The sequence below is a fragment of the Phalacrocorax aristotelis genome, chromosome 2, assembly GCF_949628215.1.
Source record: "Phalacrocorax aristotelis chromosome 2, bGulAri2.1, whole genome shotgun sequence".
Lineage (NCBI taxonomy): Eukaryota > Metazoa > Chordata > Aves > Suliformes > Phalacrocoracidae > Phalacrocorax > Phalacrocorax aristotelis.
In genome coordinates, this window is record NC_134277.1 from 3748459 (window position 1) to 3772689 (window position 24231).

The following is a 24231-nucleotide window of genomic DNA, read 5'->3' on the forward strand; positions in this document are numbered from 1 at the left end:
GGGACCTGCTTGTGTGTAAGTGCACAGATACCACTTTTGCTCAAAGATAATGCACCATCAGCCCCTTTCATTTGATATTTTTATATGACTGTTAACTGTTCAATATTTAGCTCAAAGATATTTCATTCACAGGAAAGAAAAAAATTAATTGTTGATTTTTGGGACACCAAAGACTTAGAAACGAAGCACTTTAAAAAGCTGGTAACATTCAGAAATCATTTGTAAAATCAAAACAAAAAAGTCCTCTGAATTTATTTTATCCTCCATTTAGCAGATCAAAGTGGTTAGTTTGTTTGAATTTAGGAACTAGGCAAGGCACCACACGTTAAAAACATTTTTAAAAAGCTATTTAGTTTTGAGCAAGAAAGCAGAGCTTGAGACACATGTTAAACCAACACCACCCTCAATGTGGGAAAAAAAATAAATCTAGCTGTAATAGCAAAACAGCCTCAAGTTTTAAGTAGCTTTTGAACATTGAGGCAAGAACTCCAAGCATTTGAACTGGTAAGGAACACAACCTAGGACTCCTCTTTGAATTGTAACACGGACGTATTCCTCAGTAAACTACACAGCTAAATACAAGGCGATAAATTATTAGACAAAACCTCCCCATGACAACAAAGAGGGTAGTTGCTTTTTTCTGCCTCCTGTTGTTTTCTTTATGCTTCATTCTGCACAGTCACTTTTGTTTTCCTAGAAAGCGTAGCTTGACAGATTTTGTGTGACAATGGAAGCAAAGTTAAGCCCATGTAAGAACTTGTAGCATCAGGAGACTCATTATTTTTACAGTACTTTATATGCTCCTTTCCACAAGAGTTGCACTCATTTTGTATTGCACCTTTCCTCACTAGCAGGTTGGGTAAGGCCACAGGCAGGATGAGGTTGCTCTAAAGAGACAAGATACCTTCATCAGATCAGCTCGACTGCAAAGCAGAACACATCGCTCAAGAACATCGCCCAAGAAGAAATGAGCTGGAACACCCAAAACCAGGCCAACTATCCCCCCCTCAACTCTCAAGCAGGGACCTAAAGACATGAGCTATGCTTGTGCAATGCTCTAGATGCCCTCCCCAATAACCAATAACTATAATCAACTTTTTGGCAGCAGTTCAAAACAGATATAGGAGTATATAAAAAAAATAAAGATGATTCTAGAGTGGTTCCTGTCAACCTCCACCCCACCCTTGGGATTCTGTATTGAGTATCAACATGGAAACAGGACAACTGAAAGAACATTAACACACTCAGGTGGTGTTTAGAACACTTGATAAATAACTGATGGTTCTAAAAGAAATTACTCACAGAAAAGGAGCAAGTTAAACAGCGGTGCTATCTGAAAATACAAATAGCTAATTTTGTAAACTGGTACCTTAAAACTGTCCTCAACACAAGCCTGCAATAAAATGCTACAACAGACCCCTTTGGGTAGAGAAAACTGAAATTCCAGTATTTCACAAATCCAAACATTATAAAGGGAAAGGCTCTGTATCCTTTCTGCTGGATTTCAACAAGATGCACTTCTTCAGACTAGGAAATGTTTTCTTAGACATGTGTGAATAGACTTGGCCTATTTACAGTACACGTGCATGAAAAACAATCCTGCCTTAGCTAAACAGTCTCCTTTCAACCCAACTGCTACTCCTATTCAAGTGAGAAAGGAGATTAGAAGTGGGGAAGATTAGCCAGTAACCATTAAACACAGCACTTCCCACGTTACATACGCACACACGCTTCTGACTCTTCGTTCTACTTTTGCATCTTGCCAGTTTCTACCAGTGTTTTAATTTATGTTCATTCTTTTTACGCTGGCCTCACTGGAGCTTCCTAACAATACTTACACTGTCTTTTCCACACCCAGTTCTGTATTGTTGCCTACAAATGCTCCAAACTCATTCATGTCCCAGAAACTCCTGATGAATCAGAGAAGGCTGATGACACTTTAGGACTGGTCAGATACTGGTTTAGACTAAGATCAGTCTGGAGCTTCTTCTTCAAGTAAAACTGACCCCACTGTAGCTCAACTTTTAACAGTTTTTAGGCATTGCACAGAGTCTTCTTGTGACCAGCGTGTCAGTGCAGTCTGTCAAAGGGGCACTTGCTGCCTGATTACTTTAGAGAAAGACTAGTTACTCCAAATAACACGTCTGTGGTAAGCAGGGAAAGCCCTTCTGATGAGCAAACAAAAAATATTAGTCAGATCTTGCTATTATTTTAGCCCTAATTGAACAAATACTTTTAGAAAACAGCTTATTTGCACTCCTTATTTGCTACGTTAGACGTGTATGATACAGAAATAAGAGTTCTCAGCCCTGAAGTTATCTATGAACTGTTAAAAAAAAAAAGCAAACAGAGGTCTACAGAAGTTCAGCTGGAGATGAATTATTTCTCTTTCTATAAATCAATAAAATGAAAAATGTTCAAACCGTTCAAAATCTAAAGACTGCCACTGAAGACTGCCCTTTCACACAATTTTCAGGTTACACATTTGAAGAACATTTCTCCTAATGATAATTTAATGATAAAACTACTGAATAACCAAGCATTCTTTTGAGTATAAGAAACATGTTTGAATTTCAGCTTAAAGGATATCACTAAAGGAAACATTTTATTAAAGAAAAGCTGTATAGATACACAGCACGTATCTGAAGTAATCAGACAACTGTCGCCAAGCAAGACTAACTGCTTTAATATATTGCATTTTAAAGTTCAGTCAGAAACTGCCTAGTTAAATTCTTTAGTAGTTGTTTCTTACTTTGAATCTTGAAATTCAGGCTTTCCATGTTATGAACCAGAAATCAAAAGATCCACCATTAAAAACCCCCTATTATACCAAAAGACAGATTGTTGAGCTATGTGTTTCCCCATCCACCCTTGCCTACTCGTAAACTGAATTATCAAACCTGAACCTGACTCTGTGACTGACTGTATTTATACACACCTGCCCTTATGAGCAGCCTCAGCGGCTTCTGCACAGATTCTATAATTGCACATATTCATTCCCAGGATGAGCGGCAGTACTGGAGGCCAAAGGTGGGATGCAGCTTAAATGAATAAACCTGAATACCGTAAAGGCACCCGCAAGTGAGCAAGGCTCCTCAGGTGCTGGTCAGACCAAGGGAGAACGCTCAGCTGCCAACATACCGGCATCCTGAGCAGCCCTGCTGTAGCCTGCCTGGCTTCCAGCTGCTACCCCAGGAGTGCAGGGTGTCTTACAGGTGCTGTATCCTACTTGCGTGCCCTGCCTGGGAGTTTCCAACAGCATCTCAAACAGGATAACATGTCTGCATGCAGTGAAATGAAAAAAAGCCCTGGTCAAGTCTTGAGCATCAGAGCATATTTAAAGACTTAGCAGCCCACCTACACCTCATCAGTTATACTGGAATTTACTCCTGGGCTTGATTCACTTGCCTGAATCTAGGGCAAGCTGGTGCCATTTAAGACACTACAAGATATCCAGAACACCCATGTGGGGCAGGGCAGGTAAGACACGAGACCTTCAGAACATCCCCCCCTTCTCTCCCGGCAGCTGAAGGCCAGGTAGGATACCCAAGGACCCTGAAAATGGCTATAGATTCCTACAGGCAGCTGAGGTGAACCCAGCTTACATGGAGATGATTATGTATCTTATTCTGCCTGAATTCGCACCAAACTAACACTTTATCTTTATGCTGATTTTATGAAAAAAAAAAACAGATTTTTTTTTTTTTAAGAAATCTGCATCTTTGAAAATACTTCCGTATTTGATGGAAGTGCTCTTAAATACTGGTCATTTTATTGTCCCATGTAAATTATAATTTAGCATCTAACACAACCTTAGGTTGATTTGGTGTGTGGGGAGAGACAAGGGGTTTGTCTGTTAAATCTAATTGAAGAAGTAAGCTGAGGCTAAGCGTAAGGGAAAGAAGAGGACTTCTGAATCAAATGCAGTAGAAAAAAGAAACTTTAGAGCCCTCAAATGATAGCTTCTTGACTGATGTGACATCATTAAGTTTCATGTATATTGTTCAGATAAGCTTAAAAATGGAAAATTATGACAAGAGAACCAGAAGGTAAGTCACCAAGTAGTAAATAGCGAACCAGTGCCTTGCAGAGAGCTTATTAAGCCACAGGGGGTTTTATATAGTGATTGTTTTCCCTAGTAATGTGTACACAGATCCATTCAGATGTACTGTAAGGAAGCACAACATCTAAAATTTGATTTGAAGGTAACAGAAAACAAGCTTTTCAGCTTTACAATTTTGTCTCTATGGAAAGTCAGAACAGGGGTAACTGCGAGAGACTTCCTCTTAGGTTCCTATTCATTTTCCATTTTTAGGGCATTCTTTAGGAAGAAACCTAAAAATGTCTCTTATCTGAACTTCATCATATCATACTGAAGATCTTTTTCAGGCAAAGAAAAAGAAAAGGTTCTTGAGGACAATTTACTCCTTTACTGAAGACAGTGAAGCGCCATTCATTCTCATCCCCCAAGAAAGATGGCAAAGGAAAAAGTTTTTCTGGGTAAGTAACTACACTAAAATTTACTTTGAAAACACCGGTGTTATTTTACGAAGCTCTTCTCAGCACAAGCCCAAAGTTATAATCCAGATCTTTCCAAATACAAACTGTTAACCATTAACAGAAGGTAATTTAAAAAACTCAGTTAACAGGAAAAATAACCAGGTAAAAGTTATTCAGTTTTAAAACACTAATACTGGACCTAGAATGGAACTACGTTAACCAGAAGACCCTGACATATCAGACCTGAGTATTTATTGATGGTAGAGGCATGCGTTTTCTACAATTTATCAGAACATGGCTACGTACTAGAATGGATTTTTTTAAGGTTATGTAGGAAAAATCTGATTATCAGCACATGATGTTACACAGCACTGGTACCAAAGTAGTTGGTATATGCACAAGTAAACAGAATATGCAGCAATATAGAACAAAAGCATGTCAGGAACAAACACCCCAAAATAATAGTAACAAAAAAAGAAAACCCAACACCAAAACCCACACAAAGCCCTTCCCAAAACCAACAAACACCTCCCCCCATCCTCCTCTCCCCCCCCAAACTAAATCATAAATCATTGTATTTTGAAGGGCACATGCAAACCCATACAAATCACCTCCAGATCTCACTCCCTGTTGCATACAATGCTCAGCATTGTAATTTGCAGATAATCTGTTCAGTTTTGGTTGGTGCACACACAAAGCCAAAGAATCTATTTTCTGGATGCTAACAACTTATTGCATAGGGCATATTTTTAGGGTAAAAAGCAATGAACAAGCAACACCCATGTAGTAGCAGCTTCTAATCCAAATGAATGCCACAAGCAAACTGTGATCACTAATGTTTCCTATTACAGCTTACGCTGCGGGTACCCACTGAACTCTATTTAAAATAAGGCAGACAACATTGTTATGGATAATTTAGCAATACCATCTTTCTCATGAACAGCGCTTCTCTGTTTAAGAAAAGCTCAACTGTCGTATTACATCTACTCACATGAAAAATTGGGAACCATTGGTATGTTTCCCTCGGTTTGCCATTGACAAAAGGAACGCTCTGTCATGTTTGAGAATAAAGTTTTCATCTGTTTGAAGAAAAAATATGTTTGTCAGATTTTCCCTGACAAGGAATGCAAGTCTAAGTTTCTTAGTAACTTATGGATGCTATAAGGAGAAATTCTGCTGCTGCTGAAGAAACATGAACATGTTGGAAAAAAAACAAAAATCAAGTTTAAACAAGCCTCTCAAAAGTTACAGTAGAAGCACTTATGAGACAGAAAGCATTCTTTCTTAAAGAAAAAGTTTCAGATACAGTGCAAACATTTCTAATAAAAAAAAAAGTAAAGTCATTATTAGCGTCTTCAATAAACATTAGATCCTTACAGACCTGGATTTAAACGCGGCATTTTCTGACTAAGAACAAGGTTGGCGGACTTACTGACATCCTAAAACAAGACTTCACATTCATGATACTGTTGTTTACACAGTGTGCACCTCAGGTAGAAGGTTCTAGAGAAAGAGCCATGTCCCTGGTACGGCCCGTTAAAAGGCATCTATCAATTCGAAACGAGAAGTCTCGAAACGTACAAGGGAAAAAGCCCTAGACACCTGAATGAGAAACTAAAGAACATATTCTTCCTGCAACCCAAGCATAAAAATCAATGAAGGCTAAACTAAACATGCATTTTATATTCCATTTAATTAAAAAGGACTTCTGGTTGTACAGCATAATATAAAACCAGATCTTCTGAAGTTCATTTTCAAAGCTAAGAATAGCAATTTGAGTGCACAAACCCATTCTTTTTAAGGTTACACATCAAAACACAATGCTGCAGGTTTAGCACTCGCCGCCTTTAGAAACAACACTTAGTAACTTCTTAGCAAATGGGTCTATTCAGGACTTTCTTTTGACTAAAGGCTGTAATACTCCAATACCAAACTACATCTCTGTTTAGGACAGACTTAACAGCGCGCACGTAACCACTCAGAGCTACTTGCAAAACGTACAGAACCAGGGGCTGTTACATAAATACAGATAGTGCCTTTAACAACACTCGAATAGCACAGTCATTACCTGGGTTTTTTTTTTTGCAAGACTTTTATGTCTTTAAACCAATACTTTATAAACTCACCATTTTCCTTCCAACAACAGATTTTAAAGAGTTACATTTACATTTATTTCCAAATTCTTTGCAAGTAAAATAACTTGTGTAGCGTATAAACAAAGTCAAACACTTTTAGAAACAAACACTAAACGTACGAACCTTGAATAGGGAAGGGGAGGAAAGGGACATTAACAAAAGAAGAAGTAACTGTTTAGAGCTGGAAATTATGCCAGTATTCTTTCTCAGAATAAGTCATTAACCCTCAGAAAGGTTAGACACAGAACTCTTCATTTCTCCAAGCAACACAGATATCCATCTAAACACGGACGTATCAGTTGTCTATATATTTACTAGGGAGGGTACAAGGGAACAGAGTTTGAATTTGTGTTACTGAGCTTTTGTCTCTTACCTTTTCATTTTGCAAAAGACCACATTCTCTATAAACAAAAGAATATGTTGACAGTTTTAGGCAGGAAGATAGGAGTTTATTCATGAATAAAGTTGCCTAACCTCCATGCTGAAAGTCATGTTTAACCAATACTGTTAGCCTTAATTAATTGTCAGTTAAAGTTAAATATTACCAAAAAAATTATCTGAAAGTCATGCATATAAAAATAATTCTCATGCAACATTAGTTTCATGCAAAAGGTGATCTATAAGTAGACCTGTTTTCATTAAGTAGCTCGGGAATCAAGACTTGTTTATCTCAGAACTGAATAAAGAATCTGCAAAGACATACTTCCTCTTACCTTTAAAATAGCCACCATAAATAGATTCACCTCCTTTTCCATTACCTACACATTAAAAAGCATGAATTAAACCTTTTGTTTCATTTAGGAAAAAAGCCGTACATAACATTCCCTCAGTTTATAACAAACCAGGACCCTCCGGCCAGTTACTAGTATCTGAGCAGAAGCTCCATAGTTACAAGTCGCAGCCGTGCATTATGCTGTTGACAGTCAAAATATTGAGAGCGGGGATTGCCTTAGTGCCTCTGAACAGCAGCAAGTCTGAAGCAGGACTCCAAAGGCTAATCCTCACTGGTACTTGCTAAAGCAACAGCAGACAGCAAAACAACAGCAGCAAGTAAAAAAAGAAGGTACGACCAACAGTCTTGCCCGGCTCAAAGCACCTGAGAGACCACTAGAATGGATGAGGTAAGGGAGTAGCTGGCAGATTTAAAGGCACTTCTGCTTGACTCCCAAAACAAGATATTCCCTCACCGCACCTGCTTCGTCAGGTACGACATCTCAGGACACGGTGAAGATGACAGATATTTTGGTAAGGACAGGTATTTCAGGGAAGGACAACAGACTAAAACGTTATGTTGTACACATGCTGCAGGGAAGGGGGCAAAGAAACTCCAGGAAAATCTTCTTCTGGAGACTCATCAGTTATACACCTCCAGCTCATTTACTAAAAATAATTAAACAAGTACACTTAAACAGTTAGGTCCCTGTATCAACAGAGCATTACTAGTGTTGCCTCTACTGCAGACACTTAGGCGAAAAGCAATAAGACCGCATTTTGGATTTGAATTCTATTTGAATAAGATAGGTGTTAGCTCCAGCAAGGGCTTTTTTTTTTTTTCTTCTACAACTTAACAATTTTCTAAATAAGTATTACCTCCTTTGAAATATTTTGGAATTTCAAAGATTAACAAAGAAATGGGGGATCTAAGCTATACTTCACAGCAAATCAAATATTTTTATGGCATTGTAATGCTTCCATAGCATTTTCTGAAGTTAAATTATAACCATATAAATTATAATTTCTGTTCCACTTAAAACATTTCTGTTTTAAAAGTGTATTTTACCTTCACTGAAGTCCCCACCCTGAATCATGAAGTTTTTAACCACACGATGGAATGTAGTGCCCTTGTAACACAGCTTCTTTCCAGTTGTTTTGCCAATTCCTTTTTCACCTGCAAGAAGGTTAAACAAAAGGAATCTATAGATTGCCACTGAACAAATTCCAAGGGTTTTACCTCCCAAGTGCTGAGGATACAAGAGAGCCATCAGAACACAACTACAAAAGGTAACATGGTTCTACCTGTTGCCTTTTCACCAGCCATTAATATGAGAAGGGATTCACAAGAGGACTCCCAAGTGAAAATTAAGTTTCTTCTTAAAAAAATGTCCCCTCTCCCAAGGAGGGGCGTACTTACTAGCAACCCATGCAGAACAATTTATAAGAAAACAAGAGTTCACGATAATGATGGGTTAACTATTTTCCATGGTTATCGCTACGCTGCTATGTCAGCTGAAGCTTACACCAGAGTCCTTTCAAACCGCTTACACATCTGGATGTGCCAGCTGAATCCCAGGACAGAAATCTGAGCTCAGAACAGGCTACGACTCAGTTTCAATGTGATCCACTCTTGGAAAAGCGGGATGGAGCTACTCCAAGCATGTGTCACATCTTCACCAATCCATGCGCAGTGTCAGGACACCCCTTAATGCCCATCTGCCTGGCACCAGCCCTCAGCATCTCAGTACGAAACTTGCATAAAACAAACTCCCATTTCTGAAAAGACTGGCAGAACAGGGGAACACAACTGCATATACAAAAACCATTCCAGAATGAGAACCATAACAGGGGGGGAAGGGGGAAATCCCTCAAACCCTGAACTACTACCAGGGCCATTCTTAGCCAGCAGCACAAGCCAAGCCCGGCCACGGTGCTTGTTAATCCTTTCTAAGACTGAAATTTCCTAAGAAGTGGCACTCAGTGAACTCCCAGTGCAGCTGTAGTTCAAGCCTACTAGTGATTTTTGAGAAAGACATCCCAGAACCTCAAGCTTCATTAACATTTCATCCAAAGTGCAGACGAAAAACTGCACTGGACGTGGATGAGGGTACTATGACTGGCAGGGAAGAGATCCTATGTAGTAGTTTCATGAGGGATTTATACTGGTCGAGTAAGGGAACGTATAAGAGACACTGATTTTACTTTCCAAGAGGAGAGGAGCTGGCAGAATACAGCAATTCAGAGTGGTAGGGATATTATACCCTGTGCAACAGCTAAAATCCCACGTAAACCACACGTACAGGAGATATTCCTGAATGAGACAGGACAAATAACCCAACATTCAGATTCACTCACCGCTCATTATGGAACAGGCATTTGACACTCAGTCAGAGGACACTTACCCAGTACATTCTGTACCATGTAGTGCCCTCAGATGTGTACATGTACTTGTCACCCAGAGCCAACACTCCCCTTTTGTGATCTATTGTTCCTCCACCCAAAATTAACTGATGACCAAATCACCCCAAATTTGCCACTTGAAATGTCCCATCGCTGCCAGGATGAGGGCAAAGAGCAGTCTGTGGCACAAAAACCACTCACAGCATTGCTTTTTATTGTACTTATAGAAGCCTTCACTCAGAAAGTACAACTTTTCCATTACCCTGACTCTTCATACCTCTAACCCATGCTTCCTCCCATTTTTATCTTCCACAGAAGTTATCCAAGCAAAGCTAGCTATTACAGGGATGGACACACATCCTTTCCCCCCAGGAACATGCTCCTCTTTGCTGCAGCATTGGAAACCCCACATCAATCAATACCAATGAGCATCCGCCTACATTTTTGGCTGTGTTTCAGCATGTCCCTCAAGCTACGGATAATTCCCTTACAGAATGGGATCTTGCACTGCACCTGACCACGTCATTGAGATGGGACATTAAGGCAAGAGGTGAGCTTTAGACCATAGGCAGATGTTGTAGTCCCCCCCCTTTTTTTTTTTTTTTTTTTACTCTCCTTTATGGTATCACCAAGACAGCACAGTCTCTAGTATAATAAAAAGCAATACTTGCAATGTTCCCTTCCTTTTATGCACGATACAACTATGTGTGGGCAAAATCGTAACTTGACTACATCCCCATAAGCCACAGACACTTTAGACAATGCACTTAAGCTGCTGGCCAAATGGTGGAGGGCTAAGCACCTGCAAAAGCTGTACTATGTCACTCTGACTTTCAAAGCCAATCCTTGGACTCCCAGTCAGGCAAAAAAAACATATGACCAGTTGCTCCCCTGGTTAGAGCTGCAGTACCTCCCTAAGCTCAGACACTTTTCTGCAACAGCCAGGTCAACACCCGTGGACCGGGCTTCTCTTTTGTTTAAGTCCAAATACTAGCCTTAATTCTTTTTGCCCTAAATATGCCTGAATTTTGTCTGAAAAAAGAAAAAAAAATTGTCTTTGAGCCCCATGTACTTGCACCCTTCCTGCCTAAGCAGTTCTTTCCACATGCTGCAAATCACTTGCAAATGGGATGGTGGAGGTGAACTTACACAGAGATTGCCAGGGATAACGCAGTAGCTGAGGGGGGCACAACACAAGGGCCTTTATCAAAGTGCCCTTCTCCCTTCGGCAGGTAAACTTTGCTCTCATGCCTTATTAACACCCTGCACTGCCAACCCAATCTGAGATATTTTGGATTAGGTGCCCAATAGTGGTCTCCATTTGACATTATGAGAAGTTCCTGACAAAGCGCCAAAGAGCAGATGGGCTTGCGCTTACTCTGTAGGTGGACTGACTGAAAATGGACTGAACCTGCAAACGCCACATTGTGAATGCAGATGTTTTAATTTACATACAAGGATTCTCTTGCTGTCAAGGCAGACAGCGTTCTTTCACAGTAGCCAGGTCTATTTCTGACAGCAATGTCAGGCTGCAGGAAGGCAGCCAGAATCACCCTGTCCTCCCCATCTGTTTCTGACAAAAACATCCTGGCTTGCTTCACAAAGATTATGGAGGGAGCAGCAGGCGTGAAGATGGGCACACCATTTCAAACACCAGCCTCCAGTCACTCTCTCAGGGCGTATCACCTTGCCTTCACACAAGTGAAGCCTCTCTTCACAGTGACGCAAGGAAAGTGCACAGCCCACACCAAGTTGCTGTGAGGTCTGTAACAGCCCAGGTGAGGACACGGTACCCTGCAGCTGTGATGCCTTCGTCAGCTACAGTGCAGGTGGGTAGCCAGACATGTCTAAGGGAAAAAGAACGTGCTGGATTGGCCTAGCATACAGAATCCTGAATTTATGTAGTACGGAAGCGTACAATGCTTGCAGTCTGCTGCTAAGGTGTTCCATTATGTAGACTATATGGTCCAGAATGGGATAGCAGCCCCTCTCTGTTATACAGCTGTATACCTCCTTAGACGAGCATAGGTGTGCAAGATCTCAGCACCAGAAAGTGATGCTCTATTGAGTAAACCTCCAGCAATTCAAAGATTTCTTGCAAAGACCAAAAGATCAGGACAAAAGATATACCTGAAAGGAACTCACACTTCTATGATGACTGAATTTCTACAGACAGATATTGCTGTGAGAAGTGGCAGGAGTCAGGGGAGCCCAACTTCTGGAAACAAATGACTTATTTGGTCTCTGAAGACAGTATAGCAGCTCACAGCTCTAAAACAACCCTTCACGTCTCAGTTCTGGTTGCCAGAGGTCAATGCAATCTTACAGTACACCTTCATCTCCCATCACAGAGCTGCTGCTCTTCTGAAGACAGGCTTTGTAGGTCCTCTAATGTCATCTAGGCAAACACAGAGCAGCAGCCCAACTGGAATAGCTACATCAGTCCATAGGGACAGGGAGAAAGTATGTACCGGAGAATTGCTGGACCCTACTATGAAGAGCATGGATGACCCTAAGCCTGGCCTGCTGCTCCTGCCCACAGTTCTCATCCACGGTACCATGCAGCAGACAGCATCCTTGGGCAGCATTCAGTTGAGATGCCAAGGCAGTCGAGGTTCTGACAGTACAAGGCAGGAGGGGCAGGGAAAATGGCATGTGTAATGTAGATAAACTAGCAGTAACGAGTGCGCTGGAAGAACTTGTCAAGGAGAAGCAGAAAGGCACACAGAACAGCTGATAGGGAAAAACCCTCAGGTGAACTGAACAGCAACACAGGTGTAATTGGTGCAAACAAGAAAATAATTACTTTTAGCCATGCGACCCTGCCCTCCAAGCTCAGCCATCTGCAGTTCAAGTTTGAGAATTACCACAGCAGAAGAGAGATGGCTTCTACCGGCAAAAGAAATTAATGTAATTTAATTTCATCTGGTGAACATAACGTTGAAGAGAATTAAGTTACTTCAGGTTTTTCTATATGCTTTTCTCTCCCCCTGAGAATTTAATTATCATGTGTTTATTAGCAAATTTTTAAAGACATCTGTCAAATCATCGTTCTACCCTATGAGCACCCAGGAGCAAACACAATTTACAAGAACGGAACAAATGTTTCATGCAGCTTTTAAGTCCGCGAGTCCGATCTCAAGAGCAGACCTCCTAACTTTGTGCTTGCTTTCAAATGTTCTTCCAATTAAAGACAGGTTCCAGCTGAAGGCATCAATGAAACCTGTACAGCCAGGTGTAGAACGGAATTCAAACAGGGACACAATACAAAAGTCATAGCTTTCAAAAAAAAAATCTTCTTTCTTCTGCACGTTGGGTTTCGTTCCTCATCATCTCCAACACCTTTTCCTTCCTTCCTTCCTTTATCTCCACCTAACTTTTTTCTAGCAAGGCTGCTGTAAGGATTTAAGCAATCCTACAGAGCTACAGAACATGAGGCTATTGAGTCTGCTACTGCATTTTATTTCTTGTCTTTTGTTACCTGTTCTGATTAAGACAAACTTCAAAAAGTTCCCATTTTTCTACGATAGTTGTACCATTCGTCCTCATTCCCAGTCTATCCCTGGGTATCTCTTTAATAAGCCTAAGTGATTAAAAAAAAAATCAGAAAGTAGAATAAAAAAGGGGGCATCACCACACAGACCTCAAAAAAGCGAGATACGTACTGTACCTTTCACAAGTTCACAGTATTATAAAGCTCTTCTAAATCTTCAGAGATTATCTAGAACACACCACATTCTGGGATTTGAGCTCCGACAAGATGAACTTCAAGAAGTTAATGCATAAAGATATCAACAAATTTCTTTCTCATAATCAGCTAGCTAAAAGCTGTTCACTAAAGCCAGACGTTAAAACGCTGCCTGGAAAGTCTTGCCGGAGCATTGTAATGATTTGGAAAAGAGTTACTTCACATACAAGGTAGAGGCTTCATGGGGCAGTTAATTCAAGGTATATTGCAAGTGGCTGAGCATTCAGGTATACCAGAGCAGGAGATCACCAACAGACAGAGAATGCGTTCTTTGCATAAACAACACACACCAATTCCTATAATAACCTAATCAAGATTTATCTTTAACCTACAGCTGAAAAATCCCAGATGAACAGTGCAAAACAAAAACTCCACCAAACCCTTAATGCCCTTACTCTTCCAATCAGTAGAAACCACTTCAAAAAAGTTAAGTCCTGCTTTAAAAAAATGGGCTGGAGGGTGCTGCGTTGTACCCAGACATCCTTTTGTCAGTGCTGCCCCTTTCATTTCACAGCTCCCTCCTCTCCTCCCTCCCACCAAACAATCCCAGCATTTCTAAGGGATCATTGTGTTCCATTTTAGTCTTTCATTTAGCTAAAAATGAAAAAGTTCTCAGATTTAACAGGTCCTCCTGTCCTCTGATCCCTGTGTAGTGCTTCTGAAATACAGTCAAAATTTTATTTTATATATATTTTTTTTATCTAAAATGTTTATTTTATATCAAAGCTTTAGGTAGGACCCCAGTCAAATGTCACCATTACACTGTGCAATGAAATTAATTCTTAACATCTCTCCCAATAAATCCTAAAGAACTGTTTGCCTTTATCACATTTACATAACTTGAGCGACCAATAGTTCTACCATATAGTCTCAGCCTCGTCAATCCCTCCTACCTACAGGAGCCCCGTATTAGGGACAAACAAAGAATGTTTTTGTTCCACAGATTCAGTTTTGCATTCTGTAATCATGTATTATCCCCACTACTCTAACTCAGTCAGTTATAGAGTACCACACTATTTCCTGCTATGCATTATTCAAATCCCCCTCGGCGCTAACAAGGCCCAGCTTTGTTTTTATGAGGAAAAAAAATGATCGGCACTGTTATTATGCTGTGGTTTATACTTGCATACACAAATAATAATTGTAAGAAATATTAAACACCTTAAATATAAGCATGCTACTTACCCGAGCACAAGCAAAGGAAGTTTTTGCAGGTCTTCGGACATATGTCTGAGAAGAGCTGAAACATAATTCGACCAACTAGAAGATAGAAAAAAAAATTAAGAGTTTTATAACTCTTTATAATGATAAAAGTAAGTCTGCAGAGAAATAAATCAGCATGCTTTGGAAACAATTTTCTGAGAAAAAGTTATTTTACCAAGCAGAATAAGGAAACATCTCAAATATGCATATATTAAAACAAGCAGCAGGAAAGAACAATACCATAATTGTAAAAAAAAAAAGACTGAAATAATATCGTTACATCTAATTTATTAAAAACTCCTAATGATTCCATTTTGATTTGAACCTGGAAGGTCAAACTCATTTACTAAAACAGTTTATCCTGTCAATTCACTTCTGTTTTGAAAAAGATTTTCCATAAATACAGGTCCTCAGAGAGCTGGAGTAATTTCCCTGCCGCTGCCCCAGTACTATGTTTACACAAATACATTAATAATTACATTTCCACATCTCCCTGTGATCATTACCTAAAAAGTCCAACGGACTTAGTCCCATATTGTGTTAAGGATTATAGTCCTATTGGCATTCTTGGCCTAAAATCCTTTTGTTCTGAAAAAAGACAATAAAAAAAAAATAGATGAACCGAAGAGGAGAGACGAAAGGCGGGCAGAACAGCACTAGCAGTTTCAGGACTAATGCTCCACTTGCCAGATACTATGAACCAAATACTACTTTCTCTCTATGCAAAGTGAGCAGAGTAATTTTCACTCTCAGTACAGCTACCCCTGTCCTATTGGTGGTAGTTATGCCATGTACCGTGGAACGCTATTAAAATACTGCTGAAAATTCGTTTAATATAAAGAAAAAACTATTTTATAACTTATATTTTCTATTTTATTTTTCAAGGTACTGGGACATATATTACTAAAGAAAAAAAAACAAACCTCCCAAATATATGAAATCTTTAAAAGATACATAATCAGCAAAGTTGTTATCTCTATAGGTTGGGAAATAAGGCATAAAAGCCACACTGTTTGCCAACATTACAATGACACCATTAATTATCTGTCAATAAGCACTACCCTCTAGTGGTGTACACTGGTAAGACTTCAAGGATAATTTTAGAGAGTAACTACTCCAGGAACTACTTCTCTTTTCCTTCCCTTAGAAATAAAAATAATAATTGAAGTTCAAATGTATTTTATTCAGTGCTTCATCACCAAGAAAAATTCTGAGAGGCTCCTAAGAAACTGCATTCAATTTAAGGGCTTTGCCCAAACACATATAATTGCCAGCAAGGTGAACTGGTGGTTCAAAATGGGAATAAAAAAAACACAGAGACACCACCTGTATTTTGTACTTTTAGATAAAAATTCAAGATGCCTTCAGCTGTTGAAACCCCTGCATTTCACTAACTGCAGTAAGGAAGGTCTCTGAGCATTCGTGATTACAGCAGGGAAATCTGGACACTGTCCCTACCCCTTCTCTTTAAAAAATGAAGAAATCGCAAATATTCAAAGACCCCACACCAAGCAGTGGTAGCTGTAACTACCGCTATGAAGAGACAGCTATTTGGAAGTGAAGAAGCCTTTATAACCTATGCAGATTGAAGATTTATAGAGAGAACACAACAGAGGAGACAGTCTCACATAAGAGTTACCAATTTTCCCTATAAGCACAGTAATTCAGGAGAGCAGAAGTCCCATCCCTCTGCCTGCAAAAGGCACTGAACTGAACAGTGACTAAGTGCTTTAGAAAGCCACCGCCAGATTTCCTCTCGCATTCACTATGTGAAAGAACACACGGCACCTTTCAGTGCAAAAGTTGTCTCTATCTCCATCCCACAAAGAGTAGAGAAATACAGACCAGCTGCTGATTTACCAGGGTGACAGCTGCCAAATAACCAATAGGTGTTACTCCCCATGGGCTCCAGAAGGGACTTTTGCCCTCAGGCACAAATTGCAGAAGCGAGTCCCTGTCCCCCACACAAACCCCACCACACTGAGCACCTTAAGCAGCGGGCACCACCGCTTCTGTTTGCTGGTGGAAGAACGTCATCTTAAGTTCCTGACAACGTCAAGGCAAAACGTAGAAAAAGACATTCATCGCTAAGGTATCACCATTTCAGCAGTATCTTTCACCAGTGCTTTGTGCATAATGGTGTCTGCTAGCTTCTCATGCCTTTCAACTCCTATAGACTCCTTGCAACATATCCAACATCTAAAGACCACAGATCTGGTTTAGAAGATAAGGACCTCCTCTCCTCCATATAACATCAGTACTGCTTGCCCGGTTATGTCCAGCTATATAAAATGTTGCCGCGCGCTTACACGACACAAACCACATACTGTGTATCCATCTGGTGGGTTACTCTTTGTATTTTACTTACGCTGCCTGAATATCACTATCACAGAAAGGTTCCATTTTCCACTGACACACAGTGAACTAGATGTGCCAGAGAAAGATCAAATGCATTTTCACACCTTGATCAGAGAAATACATATAAAATAACAGCTGTTAATAAAAAAAAACAAAACCAAACTATAAAAAGTATGGTGAGAACCTATGAATCTGTCTCTTACCTCTTCCTTCAAAAAAAAAAAAAAGAAAACATCTAATTTTAACCTTGGAGCTGAGGTATATGGTGACACAACAGATAGTAGCATCTCAAATGCTTTTTAATTTCCTCAGATATAGACACCTCTTCTCTGAAATGATCCACCTTCACTGTATAGTGAAAATTTCCAGTACTTTCTTCAGCTTAATTTCCCTGATACAAGGGTTAAGTTACCTGATTAGGGAACAAGCATCGGCGACTAACCATAAGACTTGAATAGTAAATTGAAACAAACACACAAAAATTGCTAAGAAGAGTTCTTCAGGTAGGTGAAGTCCACTCCCAAACCCACGCAGGCTGCTCAGCCAGCTTTAGCCTGCAGCGACACCTCACAACTCCAGCAAAAAATGCCAGGATTCAATTTCTAACGATGAAACTCTCACCAAACTCGAGATGCGGATCTTCCAGTAGCACAAGTTATATAAACTATTAAAATTTTTATCTTAATGCAACAGCAGGCAGGACGTTTCTGTAATTTCAGTCTTAGTGTTGTTCTCAACAGAAGGTTTATTCTTACCAGGTCATAGCTCTGAAGACACGTTTGTCTGCACTGCAGCGTAGATGTTACAGTGCATCACTGTACTTTTTATGCTAGTCAATACCATAGAAATCTAGAAGTTTACCCGACCATAACCTAACATTTGCCTGTTATCTGTAAAACAATACCTTGATAAAGTATTCTTACCTGTTAGCAGGCTTAACTTTTTTTTTTTTTAAATATTTTGATAGAAATTAGTGATGAAAGTAGTGTTTAAGCTACTGGTAATAACATACAGTAATTGATGCACATAAAAAGTCAAAGATGTTTTGAAGTTTGATTTCACAAAGTGCTATCTGCAGCTAACGAGCTACACCAATTACTGAAACCAGAAGGCATAATAACCAGAAATAATTCCATTTCAGGAATCTATTTTCAATTTGAAAGGTGAAAACTTTTTTCGTTTTTTTTTGAACCCCTGATCAATTTTTCAGTGGAGGGGGACCTAGTGCTTGGCTCAAACTAAGTGGTAAAAATTCAGAATATCCATGCTGTATTGTAATAAGGGCTCCTGCTAGCAACGTTTATTAAAATGATCACTGATTCCAAATGTTTATCCAGTTATTTCCTCCAATTTAGCTGCTTAACTTTTTAGAGACAACCTCAGGAACCAAACATACACTGCTTCAATATATTTGCCATGTAAGACAAACTGGTTTGCTAGATTATGCTACATTTAGGCCACAAAGGTGGCCATTTTAGATAGACACTCCCAAAATAAACCTAGTCATTCAAGATTAAATATATTGGTTTTGCCTCTTCCCAATTTCTTAGAGCAAACCAAGTAAGAAGCCACGGCAGCACTTTCCCCAGATACCAACAGGAATGTCCTGCTGAAGGAGAAAGCAGGAATTACAACCATTAAGACAGTGATGCATATCCCTTACAGACCGAGACCAGGAAGTCTGCCAGAGGCCCAAAGGCTTAGACAGATTTGCATACAAGTTTAAATAACAGTTGACTAAAATGACAGTATTAATACTTTATTATTTATCCCTAAATTTGTGAACTTTAAGTCATATAAATTTAAAGGGATTGCTTTAAAGTTGAAACGTGGCTAGTTTTTAGAAAAATAAAAGCTTACTGTGGAAAAAGAACAGATTTTATTTAAAACATCAGTTAAAACAACGACGTCCCAGTTCCCCTGAGCAGGGATCTACACTCCTGACACATTAACGCTTTATTAATGCCTCCTTACCCTACCTTACGTTCTTTGTAAGGAAAGCCTCCATAAACTTCTTCCCCCAGCTCTCTACTAAGCTCAGTCCTCAGCAAATACTCCCTGAGCTCCTTCCATTCCAACCTTCTGTGGTCTCCACAAAACCAAACATATTTCACTACCGCACACAACAAAAATTCACTGTTCTCAGTTTCAGAGGAACGCGAGTGAGAGACGACACTTTGCCTGCTCCTAGCAGAAGAGCTTGATGAGTTTGCTCTTCCATTTTCTAATCCAATTTGTTCTAGACTGCAAGGTAAATCTCCAGGGTATTTCATTCTGCACTGACAACAAGAATCCTATATGAGCGGATTACAATTTTCATTAAACCAGTTCCCCCTGAACCTACCTGTACCTTATCTCCCTTACACGCCCTCTGATAGGGGTTCCCCACAGAGCATGCCCTCTTGGCTCCTGTCCTACCGCGCTCAACTGGGCTGCCAGTTGGTTCATGGACAGAGTCAAAGCACTGACCTATTTTCTGCCAATCTCCAACTTTCTGCCTTCAAAAGGTTAGAAGTTAATGGAAAGCCAGTTGAGAACAGGTTCTGTCTTCAGGAAGGGTAACAAAAACCCATAAGGCACCCCTGGTTCTACTAGTGCAGGCACAGTACTACAATGACTTGCAGTGAAGCTTATTTCACTATAAATCTGTAGCAGCTGAAATCCCCAAATACACCAAAATTTAGGCGAAAGTGACTAGGAGAGAAGTAATGAACAGATCAGCTGGTAAGGGAATGGACGCACCCCAGGAAGCAAAGAAACTGAAGTGGAATGAAAAAGTGAGCAAGGGGTCACACAATAACAAGACAGGAGAAAAAAAGGATGATAAGGAAAATTCTTCTGTGAATAATTATTAAACAAAGCAAAAAAATCAGTAAATATAACATAATTTATGATGGATAAAGCCAGTCAGGGGTGTTGGGGAAGGGAAATGTGTGAAAAAAAATATCTTGGATGGCCACATGAACTGCTACAGCAGCAGACTGTAGGCAACAACCTAGTCGGACATCTGTTCTAATTATCATGGTACCTGAAAGACTGACTTTGTATCGGAGAGTAAAGACAAAATTATTTAAATAGGCATCTGCTGCCATCCCAAAGTTCTTGGAATACTCCAAGTAGTTTATTCCTCAGTGCTTGCTGTATGCATCGAACTCCATTGGTAGGGGGGATACAAAAGAAGGGAGAGGTGCTGTGTGTGCTAGTATCAAATATAAATGCTCACTCCTGATTTACTCTCCATTTGCTCCTTAAAAATTATGAGCTACAATGTGCAGTCATTAAAAAAAAAATGCTTAGCAGGCAGCTTCTTAAAAGCAACCCAAATTTAGACTTAAAAACACTGACACAAAGCTGACAAAGTTTGCTCTGCTGCAAGAGGCACATACAAGCAGGCATCTAGTTTTACTCCAAGATTCTGTAACTAAAATCGGACACAAAAGCTGTAATAAAGCTTCTGAAAGCACAAGCAAAGTTAAAACATTGACTCCTGTATTTTCGAATGGATCTAGTTAACGATTAAAACTAATTCAAACTCTGCAGTCCCCTCTCCTCACATATGCACACACACCCCACCTTTTGCCGCTCCTTCGCTTCTAGCCTGTGCACTGATGTCATTTTTAATTGCTACAGGTATCTTGACAAACATTGGGTAAGCAAAGTCTCCAAGGGGAGAGCTAAGAGTCGGCAGCTGCGTGGGGGATCAATTTTTGGACTCCAAGCAACCTACACTGTTAGAAGTGACAGAGTTCTGTATTCTGCAGGCAGAGAGATGTCTGCAGTGCTGCGAGAGGAGCACTGTATTTTGGGGAGAGATATTAGTTCAGCTTTCCAGCTTAGACAGGGCAAGGGCAACATCTTATTTCTTGGCTAGCAACAAAATGCAGGATTGTTCTTTTCCTCAGTTCTTCCTCCCTACATTTAATAAAAATGAACAAGCAGATTGGTTTATTGTGTTCAAGTCAAAATAAGCAAAATGTTAACTGGGAAATCTGCTGGCAGCTTAAAAGTTAAAATTAATACCTCACTAGTATCAGCAGGATAGTACATCTCTCAGTGTTAGGGCTTTGTGTCATCTGGAAGCACTGCTTTATCATTCACACTTGATTCAGCTTTTGAAGGTCATCTTACAGCTAAAAAGAGCAACGTTTAAGCTTTTTAAATATAACCTTAAATCCCAAGACATAGCTGCACAGTGAATTAATAAACAGACACCAGCATGGAGTAGCATAACCAGGTTATACACAAGCTCCGATACCAACATTTTACAAATGGGCACGTTTTCCTGCAAAACTACAAGTCATTAGTCAGGTGCAATAAAAACAGCAGGGCTCTGAATTCGATATACAGCCGTGAGATTCCTGTTACTTTAAAGAGAAACTAATACAGACAGCCACAAACAGAGCCAAAGGCCCTGTGTCTACACCAGGTAACGAAAGCTCTGCACCACCAAGAATACTAACACTGCAATTCCTCTCTGACACCGCTATCAGTCATCAAACCCAAATAGATATGAGGGAAAACAAGGTAATCCACTTTCACTCGTGATGCACAGCACAAGGCTGAGGAGGGGAGAAGGCAGGCAACAAGAGGTGGGAGGGAAAGAATGGGAGCAGCAGCATGTGCATGAAGAAAAAGGAGAAGAAAACAGTGCAGGGAAAGATTCTTTAGATGAAGATTTAAAACAAAAAACCCTAACAAAGATCAAAAACAAGTGAGATGAAGAATAAGTTTTCACCAAGAATTGATGCAGAATGATTCCTTCAGTTAAAAGGGAACCTTCCCAAGCTAAAACATTTTAGTAGTCTCATTCCATAGGAAATCTGTATTTCAGGCAACAGAAAATGTTAGAGCTCCGTTTACATTAACATTTTTCTCCTCAAAAGAAGTATTCACAAAGGTCACTGTCAATAACTCCAACAAGAGTTAGTTAGAATAGCAACAGATTTACAGATATGCCCTACCAGGTCACTTAAGTTAGAACTTAATCTTTCTTTTCAAGTTTTGGTGAAAATGAAAAGCAAGCCAAATGGGTTAGTTACATTTGAATGCAGCTGAAGTCTGAAAATGCAGAGATATAAACTCTGATTCCAAAGCCTTTCAGAGAAACATTGAAGCACGAAATGAAAGTGAAAGCATAATGAAGCCATCACATTTATTCATTCTTCTGAGAGACAAACAGTAACAATATAAAGCACCAAGTATACGTGAGACAGCTCAGATGCATCAATTAATTCATGTTCAAAAAGACGGGCAACTAAAATCTGTCCGACCATTTTTACAGTAGGGAAAACTGAAGAGGGAATCAAGTAGCTATTCCAGGATTAAAACTCACGGTCTACCACTTATGGGCGATTACACTTTCCATACAGATAATGTGATTTAAGAAATGGACTTTTTAAAAGTATTATTATTTTTAAAAGCAGGCCACCCGGTCAATTCTTCATTTACATTCAGAACACTCAATTTGAGCAGGAACAGGAAAGGTTTAGATCAAGAAGATCTCCTCGGGTCTCTTTCCAATTTTAATTACTGTATGTCTAAAAATACTTCTAGGAGTACCTCTCCAGCTCCCTCACAACTTGCCCCAATTTTCCACAGTTTATACTGCTGTAAATGTATAGTACAAACCCAGAAAGCACTTCTAATACACGATGCTTTTTATCTTCAGAATAGTGTTAGCTTTACCGAACCTATGTATAGGAAGAAGAATCAATTTCAAAGGAAAATAAAAAGCATCCAGCACCCCAGTAAAGGTCGAAAGTTACTAAAAACTAAGTCAGAGATAACACATCAACGGTCAAACTCATTGCCAATAGCTTGAGTGAATTATTAAGGCAAAAACGTGGTAAAAAAACACCCCAAACAAATCAAGCACAGCACTTGAGGCGAAGGGTCGGGCAGAGACGCGAGCCTTACCTGGTTCGCGGTTGATTTCTATCTCGAAGAAGCACTGGGGCCGGTCCTGCACCCCCATGGCCGCGGGCAGCCCCGCGGCCCCCCGTCCTCGCCACCTGGACACAAAGGAGAGGCGCCCTGGGTGGGGAGCGGCCGCGCACCGCCGCCCCCGCCGCCGCGGCCCCCGCCTCACGCCCGCTCTCCCCTCCCTCCCTCCCTCCCTCCCTCCACCCGGGGGTGAAATTACACCGCCGCGGCCCTGCCAAAAACTCGAGGCGACACCTTCACCCCCACGGCGGGGCTCCGGGAGGGCCGGCGGGGGAAACTCACCCTGAGGTGAATTTGTTCCTCTCACAAACAGCCGATATGGCGGGAGGGGGGTGGCCCGTCAGCGCTGCCCGCCCTACCCCATCCCCTCCCCCGGCACGGGGCGGCCGCGGCCTTACCTGGCAGCTCCGGCGCTTTGTTCCCTCGCCACGCCGCGCCGCGCCCCCCTCAGCCTCCCCCTCCCCGCCCCGCCTGCGGGCACGGCCGGGACCGCCGGCACCGAGCGCCATTAACCGACGGACCCGATGGCCCGTCCCGCCCCGCCCCGGTACGGCGCGGCCCGGCCCGCCGCGGCCCCGCCTCTCCCCGCCCCCGCCGCGCTTTCCCGCCGCCGGCGCGGCGCTGTGAGGGGAGGAGGAAGAGGAGGAGGAGGAGGAGGAGGAGCGGGGGGGCGGGGGGGAGCGGGTGCTTCGCCTCAGGGCCGGCAGCTCCGCGCCCTTCGGAGCGCCGCGGGACGAGCCTCTCCCCGTCCCTTTCCCCGTCGCGGACGGACGGTGTTTGACTGAATAAACCACATCCTGAGCCCCCGTCGGGGGGGCATCGCCCCTCGCCGCCCTCACCCCGAGCCACCGTGCCCCTGGAGCTGAGGGATCCCCCTCCACAACCTCGGTGCTTCACCCCTTTAATTGGAGAAGCCCGAGCGGTTTTGCGGAGGTGTCTCCCTCTGAAGGGAAGCACAAAAAATAACTTAGGAAGATTTTTGTGTGGAAAAGCACTCGCCGCAATGCATTCGTACTTGGACGGCTCTGGTTCTTTGCCGTGAAAACAAGGCCGCTCCAGGGGCCAGCGTGGGATGATCCTGTCCCTTCCTGAGCCTCAGCCCTGCGTAAACTTAACCAGCCACAGCTTAGGACCCCACGAAAATTTAAACCAAAGAAATTGTAATTATTGCAGCAGGCCGTCGGGTTATTTTTTCTGAGTTTGGGATGTTGGACCATCCCAGAGTGTGGA

General features: G+C 41.2%; 1 protein-coding gene across 13 annotated transcripts in view; it reads right to left on the bottom strand.

Annotated features, from left to right (window-relative positions):
• Positions 1-23524, bottom strand: part of NKTR (natural killer cell triggering receptor) — a 43192-nt gene extending 19668 nt beyond the window's left edge. For 4 of the 13 annotated variants that reach the window (XM_075082200.1, XM_075082198.1, XM_075082195.1 and 1 more), the window contains exons 1-6: positions 23400-23481; positions 22975-23069; positions 14683-14757; positions 8416-8523; positions 7349-7393; positions 5492-5579 (exon numbers count right to left, since the gene is read on the bottom strand). In XM_075082200.1, the coding sequence (XP_074938301.1) occupies positions 5492-5579; positions 7349-7393; positions 8416-8523; positions 14683-14757; positions 22975-23032 (374 nt within the window). In that variant the 5' untranslated portion in view covers positions 23033-23069; positions 23400-23481. Of the gene's footprint in view, positions 1-5491; positions 5580-7008; positions 7037-7348; positions 7394-8415; positions 8524-14682; positions 14758-21078; positions 21189-22974; positions 23070-23235; positions 23253-23283; positions 23348-23399 lie in introns of those variants that run through there. The other 9 variants (XM_075082196.1, XM_075082193.1, XM_075082194.1 and 6 more) reach the window with 7 other exon arrangements.
• Positions 23525-24231: the final 707 nt, after the last annotated feature.